General features: G+C 31.0%; 1 protein-coding gene across 2 annotated transcripts in view; it reads left to right on the top strand.

Annotated features, from left to right (window-relative positions):
* LOC134721410 (kinesin-like protein KIF15) overlaps positions 1-16,762 on the top strand; it is a 56,440-nt gene that overhangs the window by 33,431 nt on the left and 6,247 nt on the right. For both annotated transcript variants that reach the window (XM_063584394.1, XM_063584395.1), the window contains 10 exons: positions 4,402-4,599; positions 5,360-5,467; positions 7,201-7,306; positions 8,027-8,157; positions 8,666-8,743; positions 9,682-9,798; positions 12,354-12,521; positions 13,437-13,643; positions 14,346-14,444; positions 15,649-15,696. In XM_063584394.1, coding sequence (XP_063440464.1) covers positions 4,402-4,599; positions 5,360-5,467; positions 7,201-7,306; positions 8,027-8,157; positions 8,666-8,743; positions 9,682-9,798; positions 12,354-12,521; positions 13,437-13,643; positions 14,346-14,444; positions 15,649-15,696 — 1,260 coding nt within the window. The remainder of the gene's footprint in view (positions 1-4,401; positions 4,600-5,359; positions 5,468-7,200; positions 7,307-8,026; positions 8,158-8,665; positions 8,744-9,681; positions 9,799-12,353; positions 12,522-13,436; positions 13,644-14,345; positions 14,445-15,648; positions 15,697-16,762) is intronic.

Consider the following 16,762-nt stretch of genomic DNA (forward strand, 5'->3'; position numbering starts at 1 on the left):
TAAGTCTGAATAAAAAAATTCCTTCATCAAACAGCTAGTTCCATCTTATTGCTCAGCAGTTTTTTCACAGCCTGAAAGTATAAAATAGAAGAAATAAAAACAATTTGTTATATACCTATATAAACTCTTTTTCATTTTATAATATCAAAAAAAAAAAAAAGGAGAATCTTTCTTGTAGAGAATATGAGATCGGTTGATGAATGCCCAGTGGCAAGTATTTCATTATAGTCAGGAGGATCAAAGATATAGATTGGTTAACTAATGCCCAGCCACAAATATTTCATTATATTCAGGATGATCAAAGATATAGATTGGTTAATTAATCCTAGTGGCAAATATTTCATTATATTCAGGAGGACCAAAGATATAGATTGGTTAATTAATGCCCAATTGCAAATATTTTATTATGTTCAGGAGGATCAAAGATCTAGATTGGTTGATTAATGTCAAGTGGCAAATATTTCATTATATTCAGGAGGTTAAAAAACAAATATATGAAAAACTGTTTATATCTGATGAATACAAAATTTAAAAACAATGTCCAGTATAGTTTTCTGTAGTTGCAAACTGATATGATGTAACTTTGTCAATATGAAAATGTATTTAGTTAACCTACTTTCATAAAAAGGTTTAAATACCAAAAATATTTCAGACATTTAAAAATCCTATTTACATGTACCTTGTAGAATTATGATTTTTTTTGCTTATATGCCTGGCTTTAACCATGTGTGGTTGAGTACATGCTGATGTTATGTTGTCAATTGGCCTGAGGTTTGCTTGTTAGAGAACAACAACATGGCTGGCATGAGTCATTGCAAGGATTTTTTTAAATTCAGAAAGCAAATCAGTTTCAATCAAGTTTTCAATTATAATTAAACTAAGTCTCCATCCCCACTGCCATGGTCGTTCTTGCGTATTTATACACCCAACACAGTCAGAAGACACCTCACTTTCTATAGTGGGTTTTAATACTAATGGAACGATTGAAGTCTAGGTAATTGACACTTATTGAAAGGAGAAATAAAGTTTGTGTCATGCATATTTTTAATTTACATATGTGCAATTTCTTTGATTTGATCCTTTATAAATGTTCTTTAAATGTATTTACGGGAAAGGTTGCTGCTTTTAATTAATAAGTTTGTAATTTTGTTGGTCACTGTTGTACTTCAAATATAAATCTATGCAACAGAGGTATCAAATGATTACCAGTAATTGCCGTTGTAAATTTGGTCACATTTATTTATCAATAATTTATCATACTCAAATATATTGAGACATATTATATATTTTTTCAATAAATTATCGATATCAAATGGCAGCAAATGGACTTAAGATCCCGCTAACATACTTCCCACCGCCACATTCTGTATGTATGTGCCTTTCCTAAGTCAGGAGCCTGTTATTCAGTAGTTGTCGTTTGTCTATGACATACATGTTTGAATTTGTTCATTTTGTACACAAATTAGGTCGTTAGTTTTCTCGTTTAATTACATTGTCTTTTCAATGCCCTTTATAGCTTTCTATGCCGCGGTATATGCTTTGCTCATTGTTGAAGGCTATACAGTGACCTATAGTTTTTAATTTCTGTGTCTCTTAACTTAGTGGGGAGAGTTGTCTCATTGGCAATCATACCACATCTTCCTTTTTATAGTAAATATTTTTACAATATTTGAACGACAAATCAAATAAAAAAAAATCATTCTATAATTAAAGGGTCCTTCGGTACATATTAATTACAAACAAGAAAATAATAATAAAAAAAATACTACTTGTTATTTGACAATTTACATAATTATATTCTTTTCTCTGATTTGCCTAGCAAATAATATAAACATTACAGCCTTCTGTCATCTATTATATAATGCAGTTCATTGGGAATTATATTATGGCAGTTAAAAAATATATGGAACTATATAGCTTTAATTGTCCTACCGACTCTGAATGAAGCTATTTTTATTTATTATCCCGCATAGTGCCTCAATAGTTTTACCTGGAAAGGGAATTAACCCATGTGTCTGAATTACAAACCAACAGAAATTCTACACTGTCGATAATAGCTATCCTCGAGTGATTTCGAGCGAGTGATTATCAGTGTAAAGAGTATAATACTATAGTTTTCTTCGTGAAGAAATTGAAACACAGTATTTTAAATAGAAAATAATTGTTAATCACCGATATCAAAGTTGTAAAATAGGAAGACACTTCTACGGAGCGCCGATTTTATAATGCCAATGAGAAAATATTTCATGTGGTTTGTAACGTCGTGAACGTTCACGGCTATCTTTTTTCTCCTTTTCTTAGACGAAACATACCATCTTTACCAGGGTCGCGCCTTGCTCATGTAGAACAGATCAACACATACCCAACATGATTTTACGGAGAAAATATTCTAGATTTTGGAAAAGTATGGATCCCCCCGTTATTTTTAGAAATAACACTTATTTTTGGCAAAAACATTAAAAAAATGAAGTTAATATCAATAATTTCCTACCTTCTTCTACAATTTTACTCGAGATACTTACAAAATCAGATTCCTGGTTTATTTCTGCATTTGTGTGTCAATTTTCGTTGTCTGTTTACCTTTCTATAAAAAGCGCGAGGAACGGAAAGGGTTAGCATTTGTCTGTCTCGATAGCTGAAAAGTGACGTTTACGGCAACTCTTATCGTAGTTCAAAGATTTACTGCAAGCTAATATACACGTTGATATATAAGATTATTACTGAATTGAAAAGCACAGATACTGAAGTTTCTCAAGCTATTTTTATTTATTTTTTACAGTGAGGGAAAAGTTGTTTATTTTGCAGTTACAAAAACGTTGCAAATGCGAAAAATGCATTGCGGCAGATATAGTTTTTTTAACGTGACGTTCCTACAGAGTCCCTACCTAAAGCTAATACTATCTTGAAAATGCTTTTAAATGAGTACAAACAGTTGGATCCCCCTCCCATATCTTTGGTTGAAACACCTTTTAAAAATGTCTGGATCTGCCCCTGGTATGTACCCGTAGGTAGTCTAGTGGTTAGTTTATATGCATGAAATATTTGTCACTGGACACTAGGCAACCAATTATCGACCAATTTATGACTAAATATATCAAATTGCTTTATAAATAATTTCCCTTCAAAAGATTCATGGTTGACACTTTTTGTGTACAAAGTAATTGCATGGAAGATAAAGGATTACACATTTTAGATTGAGTTGTACTTTAATCAAGGTATAAAGCACCATAATTATTACTCTTTATTTTGATGAAAGAAATATTTTAATTGTCAAAACAAAATTTAGATTAGTAGGATGTTAAAAATCTGTTTGAAAACTAATTACAAACTATTTAGTTAAATTTGGAACACAGAATGTATTTCAAAATAGCCAGTAGCAATTTTTGTTCTAATATCTTGATTACAATACAATGAAATCTTACCCTTGTGGTCATTCATGCGTAGTTACTTAGTTCACGGGAAAAGTATGTACTATGAAAATTAGAAGGCAAATTCAAGCAATTTGATTGGACGAAAAGTTGTAAGTATGTGCTAATAAATCTTCAAAAAATTATTTATTTTAAATCTAAATAAAACCTATCAAAGGGTTTATTTTAGCCTTGAGCACTAAAAATAAAATTAGCCTGATCAGATTACTCATCTTTTCTCTAAACTAATTTGACTAGTACAAGCTTTTCCCTTGATTATTATACCAAAGGCAGAATACAGTTATACATGTATCATGATTGTATGTTAAAATATGTTCATGTGAGTACAGTTCAAAATTTGGTAGCAAAATTTGTCTACCAAATTAATTTTGTATTAATCAGATCTAGAGACAAAATATACAAGAATGACATCAAGTGTAAAACAAACAGCAAGAAATGTAAGAAAAAAATATATAGGGTGAATATATATTGGACGTACCCACAACATGTTGATAGTTTTTCAATGTCATTTAGTTTGAGTCATATATGATATAGTTCTTTAATATAATATGGCAAACAAGTGATTGAAATGTACTGTCACAGTGTGGATTCATTAGTATTCGTTGGATACCAATTTTCGTGGATTTAGTGGGAAAGGGAGAACCACGAATTTAAATGTTGAACAAATATGTAAATATGCTTATTGTTGAAGGCCGTATGGTGACCTATAGTTGTTAATGTCTGTGTCATTTTGGTCTTTTGTGGATAGTTGTCTCATTGGCAATCATACCATATCTTCTTTTTTTTAAGTTTTCCTCAATCCACGAAAATTGGTACCCATGAAAATAAATGAATCCACAGTAATTGATGTTATTATAATAGTGATTTCATTTTGAAAAATCAGATGTATATGAAATGTAATTAATTACTTAAGCATATAATTGATTCAAGGTCTGTTATAGTAGATTGATATTTTTTGTTACATTTCTTGTAGCAAATAACAACTCCAAAAAAAGCAGCATATACTTTACGAAACAGAGTGATTGCTGCACCGTCAACAGGATCCAATACACCAAGTTTAAATGATTCCATACCATTTGAAAAAGATGAGGATATTTTTGATGAAAATCAGCCAGACTTTATGATGGAACAAGCTCATACGGCTTTAATGGATGAAATGAAAATTTTACAGGTATTTTAAATAAAGACGGTTAAATAACAAACAAAAATAAGATAAAAGAAATATTTTAAAATAAGATATGTGTTCACTTTTTTGTATACAGTTAGATTGAGATGAAACAGGACACATGTCGAGAATATGACAATATAAGTATAATGTATCAAAAAATTATGTCAATAGACTCAATGATCAGAAAGTTACACATCAAGGAATTATCTCTTCTTATACAACAATACATATAAAAGGTGCATCTCATGAATTTTAATCTGTGTGACTGGTGGATATATATCTTTCACAAATATTGCATTTGAGGGTGTTGGAAAATATTTTGTTACACTTTTTATAATGTTAAATGATTGATATTTTCCATGCAAATGATACTAATACTTTAAAAAGTTGAACTGAGGGTTTGCCAATATATCCAAATAATCGGTACTTTATGGAAAAAAATTTATGCATGGTAAGCCATTTACATTCTGTATACTGTGGATTTTTTTTTTTTCGTGGGTACCAATTTTCGTGGATTACCAAAAACTTGCATGTTCGTTGATATTTGATTTCATGGTTTTGCGAAGTCTGCATATAAGCCTATAGAAATTTGTTATTTGTTGAACATTTTATTATGTGGTTCACTTGTACCCAGGAAAGCAACGAATATTGGTATCCAACGAATAATAATGAATCTACAGTATTATTCGAAATAAAATTAATGTCATATTTTAAGTTAAAAGCTGCATTATAATCTAATCAATATAATGCATTTATTTTGCAGGACAAAAATAACAGTTTAACTGAGAGAATTGCTGAGTTTGAGACTGAGGCTATCCAATTAAGGCAACATATCTCTAAAGTAGACCATAAGAATGGACAATTAAATGAGGTACAATGGCTATAAACATCAAAGTTCTTTCCCTGTTACTTATAATGAGAGTAGTTTTCTTTTTATGCCCCACCTACAATAGTCCAATCAACTTGAAACTTAGTAAACCTGTTGCTTATGATATGATCTTTCTAATTTTAAAGCAAAAGTAGACTCCATTGAACATAGAAAATGAAAGTTGGAGTTTCAGGTTTAAGTTTTTGGTCAAGGTAGTTTTTGATGAAGCTGAAGTCCTATCAACTTGAAACTTAGTGCACTTGTTGCTTATGATATGATCTTTCTAATTTTAAAGCCAAATTAGACTTTTGACCCCAATTTCACATTCCACTTAACATAGAAAATGAAAGTGGGAGTTTCAGATTAAAGTTTTTGGTCAAGGTAGTTTTTGATGAAGCTGGAGTCCCTATCAACTTGAAACCTAGTACACCTTTTGCTTATGATATGATCTTTCTAATTTTAATTTTAATGCCAAATTAGATTTTTACCCTATTTCACGGTCAATGGAACATGGAAAATGATCAAGTGGGGTATCCCTGTACATTGGACCCATTCTTGTTAAAATTATCCTTGGACATTGATTTCTTGTGTGTGAAGTGCACAAGATCTTGAAAAATTTCTTAAATTTAAAAGATTGATTTAAATTGACAAAAATACAACAACAAAAATGAACTATGAAATATTTCCAAACATTGAACTTGTGAATTGTTTTTTTGACTATAGCTAACAGATTGTTTTGACTCTTTTCATTGATTTGATATTTTAAGGTCCTTTCTATTGACTTGTTGAAAAAGCGAGACATAGCAATCCTACATTCTCTTGTCAGTGGTGTCCATAAATACCCACTCTGTGGTTAAAGTTTTTTGAAATTTTAGTTACTTTCTTAAACTATCCTGGATTTCTACCAAACTTGGACAGAAGCTTGTTTATGATAGTATCCAGAAGTAAATTTTGTTAAAAAAAATCCTGCTTTCCGTATTTTACTTATAAATGGGCTTAGTTTTTCAGCTGGGAAACATTACATTTACTCTGTGGTTAAAGTATTTAAGATTTAACAACTTTCTTAAACTGTCCTTGATTTCTACCAACGTGATCAGGAGCTTGTTTATGATCATAAGATAGTATCCTGAAGTAAATTTTGTAAAAAAAAATGTTTTTCCGTATTTTACTTTATAGAAATGGACTTAGTTTTTCCGCCAGGAAACATAACACAGTGGTTAAAGTTTTTAAAATTTTAATAACATTCTTAAGCTATCCTGGATTTGTACCAAACTTAGACAGAAGCTTATGATCAAAAGCTAGTATCTAGAAGTAAATTTAGTAAACATTTTGTTCATGTTTTCTCGTGTTTTACATATAAATGGACTTGGTTTTTCTTCCAGTTAACCTTACATACTTTTTTAAAGTGAGCATAGTAAAAAAGACTTATGATATGAATATTGAATATTTTGTTTATATAGATTAGACCGTTGGTTTTCCCGTTTGAATGGTTTTACACTAGTTATTTTGGGGCCCTTTATAGCTTGTTGTTCGGTGTGAGCCAAGGCTCCGTGTTGAAGGCCGTACTTTAACCTATAATGGTTTAATTTTTGAATTGTTGTTTGGATGGAGAGTTGTCTCATTGGCACTCACACCACATCTTCCGATATCTATTGAAGTGTTTTTCTGTCAAGTCTTCAAATGTTTTCTTTATATTTATGAATGCTAACTAATTGAACTGTTGTTTTTTTTCCCAGATATTAGATAGAGAAAGAGCAGACCTAGCCTCCAGAGCTGAGTCATCAGAAAAACAGGTGATTGAACTACAGAAACAGTTATTACAATCTCAAGAAGAGGCCAGAAGTAAGTACTTATGTACTACATGTATTATAAGTGTACAGGAAACTAGCCAGTATATTGGTCTTTTAAAATATTTTGTTTTCATTTTCACTACTTATGAAAATCTTATCAATTATCAATCACTATGTTATATAAATTTGGCTGATAAAAAAATAGGTACCTGCATATGGGGGCATTGGTTTTTTTGTTTTCCGTTAAAATTTAATAGGTCTTATTTGATATCTGATATTCTTTCGATGATCACAATTCAGACATTGTGTTCCTCTTAACTCAGAACCCCTTACCATTTTTACAGTGGAAACATATCTAAACCTAACATGATGGGTCCTTTTATAGCTGATGATATTGTATGGGTTTTTCTTAATGCTATAGGCCCTACAATGACCTATGATAAAATATATCACTGAACCCTGGTGGATAGGTGTGTTATCAGCAATCATTCCCCATCTCAATTTTGTATGCCCCCTCCTAGACTAGAGGCATTATGTCTGTGCGTCTGTTCTTTTGTCTGTCTGTCCGTCTCCCGCTTCAGTTTAAAAGTTTTATTATCAGGGTAGATTTTGAAGAAGTTGAAGTCCAATCAACTCCAGACTTAGAACAAATGTTCCCTATTATATGATCTTTTTAAATTTAATGCCAAATAAGAATTCTGACCCCAATTTCATAGTCCTCTGAACATAGAAAATGATTGTGCAAGAACTATGGACACATTCTTTTTTTCAGTGAATAAAGAAGAAGCAAGAGATTACAATGTGATGATGACATCCAATGAAAAGCAGCTAGATGACCTCAAGAAGGAACATAAGTTAACCAAAGAGGAGAATGAAAAGAATCTAAATACACTGGAGACAAAGGTATATATTGTAAACCTAGTTTTATTCATCAAAACAAAGTTGTGAAAATTAGTACTTCCAAAATTTTAGTTTTGCTGTTGTTGTATTCAAAATATACTTCTGTGAAATTACCTAAAAATTGCATATGGATCAAAAGGGAAGCTTAACAATTATAAAGTTGGTTTACAGTAAACTTAGATAAGAAAAAAAGCACTTAACAAATAGCAACCCTGTATAAAGTTCAAGGTAATTGTCTTGATTCATGTTAAGTATTTTAAGGAATTTCAGATTGATATCAAGTTTTGGTTTTAATTAAAAATAAAAGAGGTTTTTGGTCTTATCTGCTGAGTTCATTGACAAATTGTAAAAAAGATATATTTAATACAGATACATCTGCAAACTGTTAATTTGTATTTTACCCTGTTTAATAAAACACAGAACTATCTTCTTGTATCATAGATGTCCAGTATTCTACTTCATAAGGATCACCTCTCATATATTTCTGTTAATACTTGTTTTATCATTTCAGCTTGTCCAGTTAGCCGCAGAACTTGATAACATTACTAAAAATTTAGAAACAACATTAGAAACAAAGGAATCATTACAGGTAATTTCTTTTGTCTATAAGGATGAGCATAACAATTCAGGGAGATAACTCTTGTTAGTCAACAAAATATATTTAAAACTCTTGAAAGTCAACAAAATGCCTAAGAAGCAAAATTTTAGTTAATCATGTTTCATCAAAACATGATTAACTGAAATTAAAGATGCAAAGCAAACTCAAATCTACATCCAAGTATCTTAAGGAGGCTCGCGGGTATAAGATTTTCCGAAAAAAAATAAACTTTAATTTTTCATTACAAATTTTATTTACTACCTTAAGTAGTTGTTACTTTATCATATGATCCAAAAATAATTCCCAAAAATCACTTCGTGTTGGCTCCAGATGACTTTTAAAATGTTGATAACACTGAAAAAGCTCCAAATTATCTCCCTTTGGTGCAAAAATGCCATTTTTTTGCGTTAAAATTGAAATATTTTTTTTAAATCATCGGTGACCTATATTTTTTATTGTTGTTTTCGAATAAGCTGTACATAAACGAAATAATTTTAAAATTTAAGCAATTTCTGTAATTTAGTTCTTTTTTTATTTCGATATTACCGATATTTCCCCTATTAGTCCAACAGAAAAAAAGGACATTAACAAAAATGTATGCTTCTTTCGAATGCAGATAGTGAGCGTAAATGAACGGTGACCCCATTTTTTTATTTCATTTTTCCATTAAGATTAAGATAAAGTTCGTTTATAGAAAAATGTAGAGAAATCCTATATTAAATTAAAAAAATGATTTAGACCCGCGAGCCCCCTTAATGCACAAAATGTATCAATCATATGTCAGTGGCAGATTTTTAACTGATATATTGCTTTCTCTTTCAAAGTTAAAAAAATCATGTGTTTCATTGGGTTGTTCTTTCATGGAAGTTTCAATAAACCATATCATGTATTCATAATATTCTATTTATTTATCATTATAATTTTTTTAGGAAGAAGTAGATACTTTGCAAGTGGAAAAAATATTTAAAGACAGTTTGATTTCTGAATTAGAAGAAACATTAAGGAATGAAAAGAGTAAAATGTCTGACCTACTTCGTGAGAATCAGGTGAGTTTATTTATGTCCCATTTGAGGTTTTTTTTGGCTGTTGCTAATCTGTAATTCTCTATTACGATTAATTTATTGCACATAGTAAATGACTTGTTATACAGATATTTTTTTCTTTTTTTTTTCATGAACAATTTTTCTTTGTATTACATTATCAAAATATTTTGGGTTTTCACTTAGTTGTCATATGGGTAAAATTTGTTTAGTTTTGATCATATGCCAAGGTTTGGTTACCATTAGTCATATTTTTTAACCAAGACTCCTGATGACAAAAAACTGTAGGTAAAACATTTTACTAGGTAGCCTTTTCAATAGTCGTCTGGCGCGAAAAGGACGATAACTCAATTTTAGAATTTAATATTTTTGGAGACGGTCAATTTCCGGAATTCCATGCTTGATCATCACGATTTTTTCTTTGGCCGTTGACGACATAACTATTGCTGTATTCTTTGACAATAAGGTATATATTTAACAAGGCAGAATTATCAATGTATTATCGTGGTATCAATATATGTAAGAAATATTAGATACCTGAATTATTTGTAATTTTGGCAAGGACAGTTCATCACGTCCACTGAAAACATGGTTTTGTAAACTATCACTTATCGGCATCTCCGGGCGGCAAACCAGATTAATTTCCTGATGATCTTTACTACAGCATTCTGATTGTTGTTAATTGCTACATATTATCATTTTTTGTGAATCGATGTTTTTTTACATTATCAACAAATGTGAGTAACATTCTAGGTTGAGTTGTCGTTCGTAGTGATATAGTTTGTTCCAAACCATTGTTTGTTTCTGGTACATGACACTATTCAGTACATATTTGTTAAATTGAATAGATATTACTGTTTTGAAATCATTTTTTAAAGAGACTTATTTATGTTCTAAAATTCAAAAAATATATATTGTTTTAAATTATTTTATTTAGATAGCGCTCTTACATTAGGATTCCATCGTATTTTTATTTATCAGTTGTCAAATTAGACCAATCTGTGATCTTTATCCCCTGCATAATGGATCCTTTTCTACCTCAGACATAGATTATCTTAGCTTGGTTTGGCAAAACTTTCAAGAACTTTGGTCCTCAATGCTCTTCAACTTTGTACTTTATTTCGCCTTTTTAACTTTTTTGGATTCGAGCATCACTGATGAGTCTTTTTGTAGACGAAACGCGTCTAACGTTTATACAAAATTTAGTCCTGGTATTTATGATGAATTTATTTACATACATGGCAGACCACACTCCTTTATTTCTTTAATGGCTTTCAGTTTGGTGGACACAGGGTAATGATTCCCAGTTCCCTCCCCAAACTTCTTCTTCCCTCCATATTCTGTTCCCCTGCTCTCCCATTTTTCATCAACAAGAATTATCTCTGTTTTAACAACACTTTTCTCGCGATTAAAATCACCCTGCCTCAAGCTTTCATCCATCATATTTTTATTTCTAGTCCTCTCATTCCATAGTTCCCATAATTCTGTCCAACCCCTTATCAGTGTCACAATGGCTCGCACCCATTAAGAACCCATCACTCAACAAATTATATTATACTACCTGATTTGTCTCCTATACGTAAAAATTACGAGTCAGGTTTTTTTGCTTTAATGTGAATGGACATTTTTTTTCACACATCTCATTTTTTCACTCCCATGCGTATTTGTTATTATCAACTTTAACTATATGGCATCAACGCACATAATACAAACTATCTTTTCACAAAACACAAAAGATTGCATAACAAAAACAAACTCAGGGTTGCTATTAAAGTTTACTTTGCGAGCACAAAGTGATGAATTAATAATAAAACAATTTGGTTAAGCAAAATGAATATCCAAAATATGTTTTAGAAATAGACTATAGTTGACGAGATACCCCCTCGTGTAACCAGATTTATCTCTTCTGAGATTTAAACACATTGAAATTGAGATTGAATTGTTTCCCTTTGATAACAGCCAGTTCCAAATCAAGATTATTTGTTTGATGATTTTTAATTGATTGACAATACTTTAATAAAAGAAAATGATAATACTTTCAATTTTGGGGTCTCACAAAGACTTTTTCACCTTCTTTTCTAATTTTTCATTAAAAACCCAAATTTAGAAGAAAAGGCTATACTAGGTAATCACCAACATAAATGTTTTTTATCCAGTTTCAAAACATTTGTGTCATGTTAGTATTTTGTTACCTTGAAATATGATTCACAAATAATTTAATATTTATAGATTATCCTTGGTTATCTTAATGAGATTGATTTTCTCTCTTCAGCCGGTACAGAGAAAGTGCGAAAAGCAATAGAGTTGAGATAATTTATAATAAACTGTTTATTGCTATTTTGCCTGTGACGATGTTCATGTTCACAATGATAACAACAAGTGTGCCCTTAGCTTCCAGCTATAATTTTTCATAATACTCTACTGTGCTTAGAAAAAAAATTATCATTCAGTAAGATCAAAGGAAAATTTCGTTAAAAAGCAATAAGATAGGAGCTTTCATTTTCTGACCCGATTGAAATATGGCTTTACATTTATACTTTTGCCTTAAAATATCATTTCAGACTTTATTACACGAATCACAGCAAGAAAGATCTACTATGTCAGACCAGTTGAGAGAAGAAGAAAGACAGAATGAGGCTAATAACCAGACAATCAGTAATTTACAAAGAGAATTACAGAATTTAGAGCAAACTGCCAATACACAACAAAAACAGCTTGCACAAAATACAGTAAGATGAATATTCTAGTTCATTGTTACTGTTGTCAACTCTTTTAAGATAGGCTTCATAGTGTTGTCTTATTATTGTTGTGAGCAATAAGTTTGTTTGTCAATGACATCTGGCTCTTAAAGATTTATCAAATTGTTTAATAATTTTACAAAAATTGAGAATTTTTCTTTTAACTCACCTGATCCAAATTTTCTGCTGAGTCCAGTATTTTTGTTATTTTACCTTATGCTGCCTGTGAAATGGTAATTTTAAGTAAATTTTGCCGTTTTTGTTTATCTTGAATATAACAATTGATAGAAATAAACTGAAAATAGCAAAATTATTCAGAAAAGTAAGCTCTACAAATAAGTTCCATGATCAAAATTGTCAGTTGACCACTTTAGGAGTTATTGCCCTTTAAAGTAAATTTTTTCCACTGTAATTTTTTACAACGTAATCTACTGGGCAAAAAAAAATTTCAGATGACCCTGCTGTCCTACAGAAATTGGCTGTCATGGTTAAAGATAGAACAAAGGGATTTTCTAAAGAGGTCTAAGGGAATTACAAGTTCTATTTATCACAACTTGAAAACTAATTTAAATAATGATAAGGGGTTTTCAGTAACAATTGTAAGACTACAATGGGATGACCTGCTTTTTATCTTTCTACTAGGCCAATTAAACCAAACTTTGCTGCAATCATTATTAGGGTATCTCATACTATTTATTATGATTTCAAGCTTATTTTACATGTTTTCCAAATAATGCAGTAGATACAAGTGAGCGACACAGGCTCTTGAAAGCCTTTAGTTTATATATTTATTCTCATATCTCAACTTGTTTCTGAAAGTAATTCTGTAACAATATGTACGTCTTTGAACAAAAAAGATAATTTATGAAAATTTAATTTAAACGAAGCAATCTTTAACTATTGTAGGAAGTGATAAATGATTATCTAGATAAAATTAAAGACTTGAAAACCAGTTTGTTTGAGAAGCACTTCACTTTAGAAACTGAACAGGAGAAAACTAAAAGTCTAGAAGACAGTGTACAGTCACTTGTCAGTGAAATAAGGAATGTTAAAAGTCAGGTGTTGAATCTGGAAGAGGAGAAGAGAAAAATGGAAGATGACCATCAGACGGAGGTATTGATCACTCTAGATCTAATAAATTGGTTTCTGTTTCATCAACCACCTAATTTGAAATTTTCTTATACAGTCCTAACTACTTCAATAGATAGTTACCCCATTTTCAAAGTGTTTTGCCTTGGTGGCATATATGTTTTAATGGAAGTGCCTATAGGACTTGTGTTGAAATTTGGTATACATTTGCAGAAGGATTTATATATTTTAGTTGCATTCAGTATATGTAGACCCAAAAAGCAGGATAAAACTGAATGAATAAATATATTCATGTAATGATGCAACTTTCTAGTTGTAATTTATTTATGATTCCATGTTGAATATAAGGAGTTAGTATCATACTTTCATGAAAGATAATGTGGTGCTTGCATTTTGAATCTTATTGGGGTCATATGGTATGACCTAAATCTATTTGATCTTGCAGTATAAGGTTGATGAAGAATTTTGTATGAAGTTGTGCTTCAAGTTAGAACTTTAAACTTGTGTAAGTGTTGTCTCCTCTGTTGAAATTGTAAGATAAGGTCAAAGGAGTAGTATTGAATTCAATATCTGACATATGTCTTCATTTGCCTATGGGAAAATGAAAATTAAACTGACAAAAAGGAAAAAATTACTTGACATTTATACAAAGTTGAATGTAATATTAAAATGGGTTAGATTTTAAATTATGAAACTTTACAATATAACCTAAAATGATTTTTTTAGTTGTCTAATGTAAATGATCAAGTTGACTGTCTGACAAAGAATTTCAATGAACTTGAAGAAGAACACAGAAAAGTACAGAAATCAAAGAATGATCTGGAGGTAATATTAATATAATGATGATAATTATGATAAAAAATTGAAAACAACTTAATGTTCTGTTTACTGAATAAGGGAGATAAAATGGAAGAGTCTATCCTTCTAGAAATAATTGCCCATGCAGTTTTTCAGATTTAACACATTATCATGTTCATGCTGAATTTTACCTATAAAGGAAAAGTTACTATAAATCCCACATTTTTTAGCCCTTGAATTTGAAATCAAAAGTATGTTTTTTTCCCAATGTTCATTAGGCACGAGCTTGGATAGGCATAAGTTTAGTCTTTATTTGAGAAATTCACACTTCTTGTATAAAATGCAAAACCAAATATCTGCCGAAATTTACATTTGTTTCAATATTCAGTTTCCCCCCATTAAAATCATGTCTGCAATAAAGCTACATTTTATGATTGGTCTTGATTCAAGATTGAAATTGTTTTTTTAGCAAATTATTTTTGTCAGAATAAGAAATTACATATTTTAAGAATTTAATTCCCCAGAAGAAATGCTCATCTGCTTCTTGATGGTTGTTATTTGTAATGTTCAATTTTTCCAACAAAATTGATACTGTGGATTCATTATTATTCGTTGGATTCAAATGGAGAGATTGGCAAAACCACAAAATCAAATACCCATGAAGCTATGAATCCACAGTACCTGTTAATTGTTGAATTCATTATATATATAATTATACCCCCCGCTTTGAAAAAAGGGGGGGGGGGTATACTGTTTTACCTCTGTCTGTCCATCCATCCATCCATCCATCCATTTGTCAGTTCATCAGTCCATCAGTCCGTCCGTCCCATGAATATTTTCATCGCATTTTTCTCAGGAACTACTTGACAAGGATTTCTGAAATTTGGTTTCAGGGTTTATATAAGTCAGTTCAGATTCATCACTCGACAACTTCCTGTTTACAGAACACTTGTATCATTTTACACATAATAGCCAAGTTGAAAATTTTCGTCACAGTTTTCTCAGGAACTACTTGGCAAGGAATTCTGAAATTTTGTTTCAGGGTTTATATTAGTCAGTTATACCATGTGATGCGTTTGCAGATTCAATACTCAACATCTTCTTGTTAACTGAAATATTTCCGTGGGGGTATCATCAGTGAGCAGTAGCACTCAGTTTTACTTGTTATTACTGGTTTGTGCGGATTTCTGATTAGAAATTAATAGGATTTATGTTTCTTCTTTTTTTTCAGAAACAATTTGAAACTTTAAAAGATGAAAAAGATGTTTTGAACACTTTGGTAAGTATACTTGTCTGTCAGATTTTACCAATACAAGTACATTATAGAATTTCTTCCAGAACACACAGAGTTAATAAGTCCAGAAACTCTTCCAGATTATAGTTCTGTTCTAAACATCACAACTAGTTGAAATCAGAAAATTGTCCTGAATATGCATGAAAAACTGGCCACAGGACTTAAGCAAGAGTCAATAAATCCATCAACTCTCCCGAGCTTGCATTCACATCATAAACTTATTTGAAAGAAAATAATGTCATTTAAACTTTTGAATCAGCCTTACATTCAGCCTCAAGTGACTAAATATCATTGCTTCAAAAGTTTTATAACTTAAAATCTTTCATCAGAATTTGTTGATCATAACCAGATTAGGTTGTTAAGAGATCCATTTTAACAGTTACAAGGATAATAGACTCATGAAAATTTTGAACAATATGACTGGGGTGACATGTGTAGAAGGATATTCTTACCCATTCTATCATCTGATGCTTCTGTTTTTAGCTTGTTTATTTTTCTGCTGGTCTTAACATCATTTAATTAGGGTCCCGCCTTCAGGTGGGTCGCCCTACAGTGATCAGTCTGTCCGTCCGTAACACTTTAACTTTGTGTCCGCTCCTTATCTAGAGAACTATTATGATTTCATACTTTATACTTTACATGTTTATTAAGCACCACCAGAGGGCGTGTCATGATGTATGTCAAAGGTCAAGGTAAATAAAACTTTGGTTTCAGTTGACAACCATGTGTCCTGTGGTGAAGATCATGTCCACTCTATATCTTGAGAACCGTTATGATTTTAAAGTTTATACTTGACATCCATTTTACCCAACACCAGAGGGTGTGTCATGATGTATGTACAACTTCCTAGGTCAAAGGTCAAGGTAAAAAACCTTTTTTTTTACAACCCCGTGTCCTGTGGTGAAGATTGTGTCTGCTCCATATCTAGATAATGGTTATGATTTCAAAGTTTATACTTGACATCCATTTTAACCACCACCAGAGGGTGTGTCATAATGTATGTACAACTTCCTAGGTCAAAGGTCAAGGTCAAAAAAACTTTGGTTTCAGT

Source organism: Mytilus trossulus, chromosome 6, assembly GCF_036588685.1.
Source record: "Mytilus trossulus isolate FHL-02 chromosome 6, PNRI_Mtr1.1.1.hap1, whole genome shotgun sequence".
In the NCBI taxonomy this organism is placed as follows: domain Eukaryota; kingdom Metazoa; phylum Mollusca; class Bivalvia; order Mytilida; family Mytilidae; genus Mytilus; species Mytilus trossulus.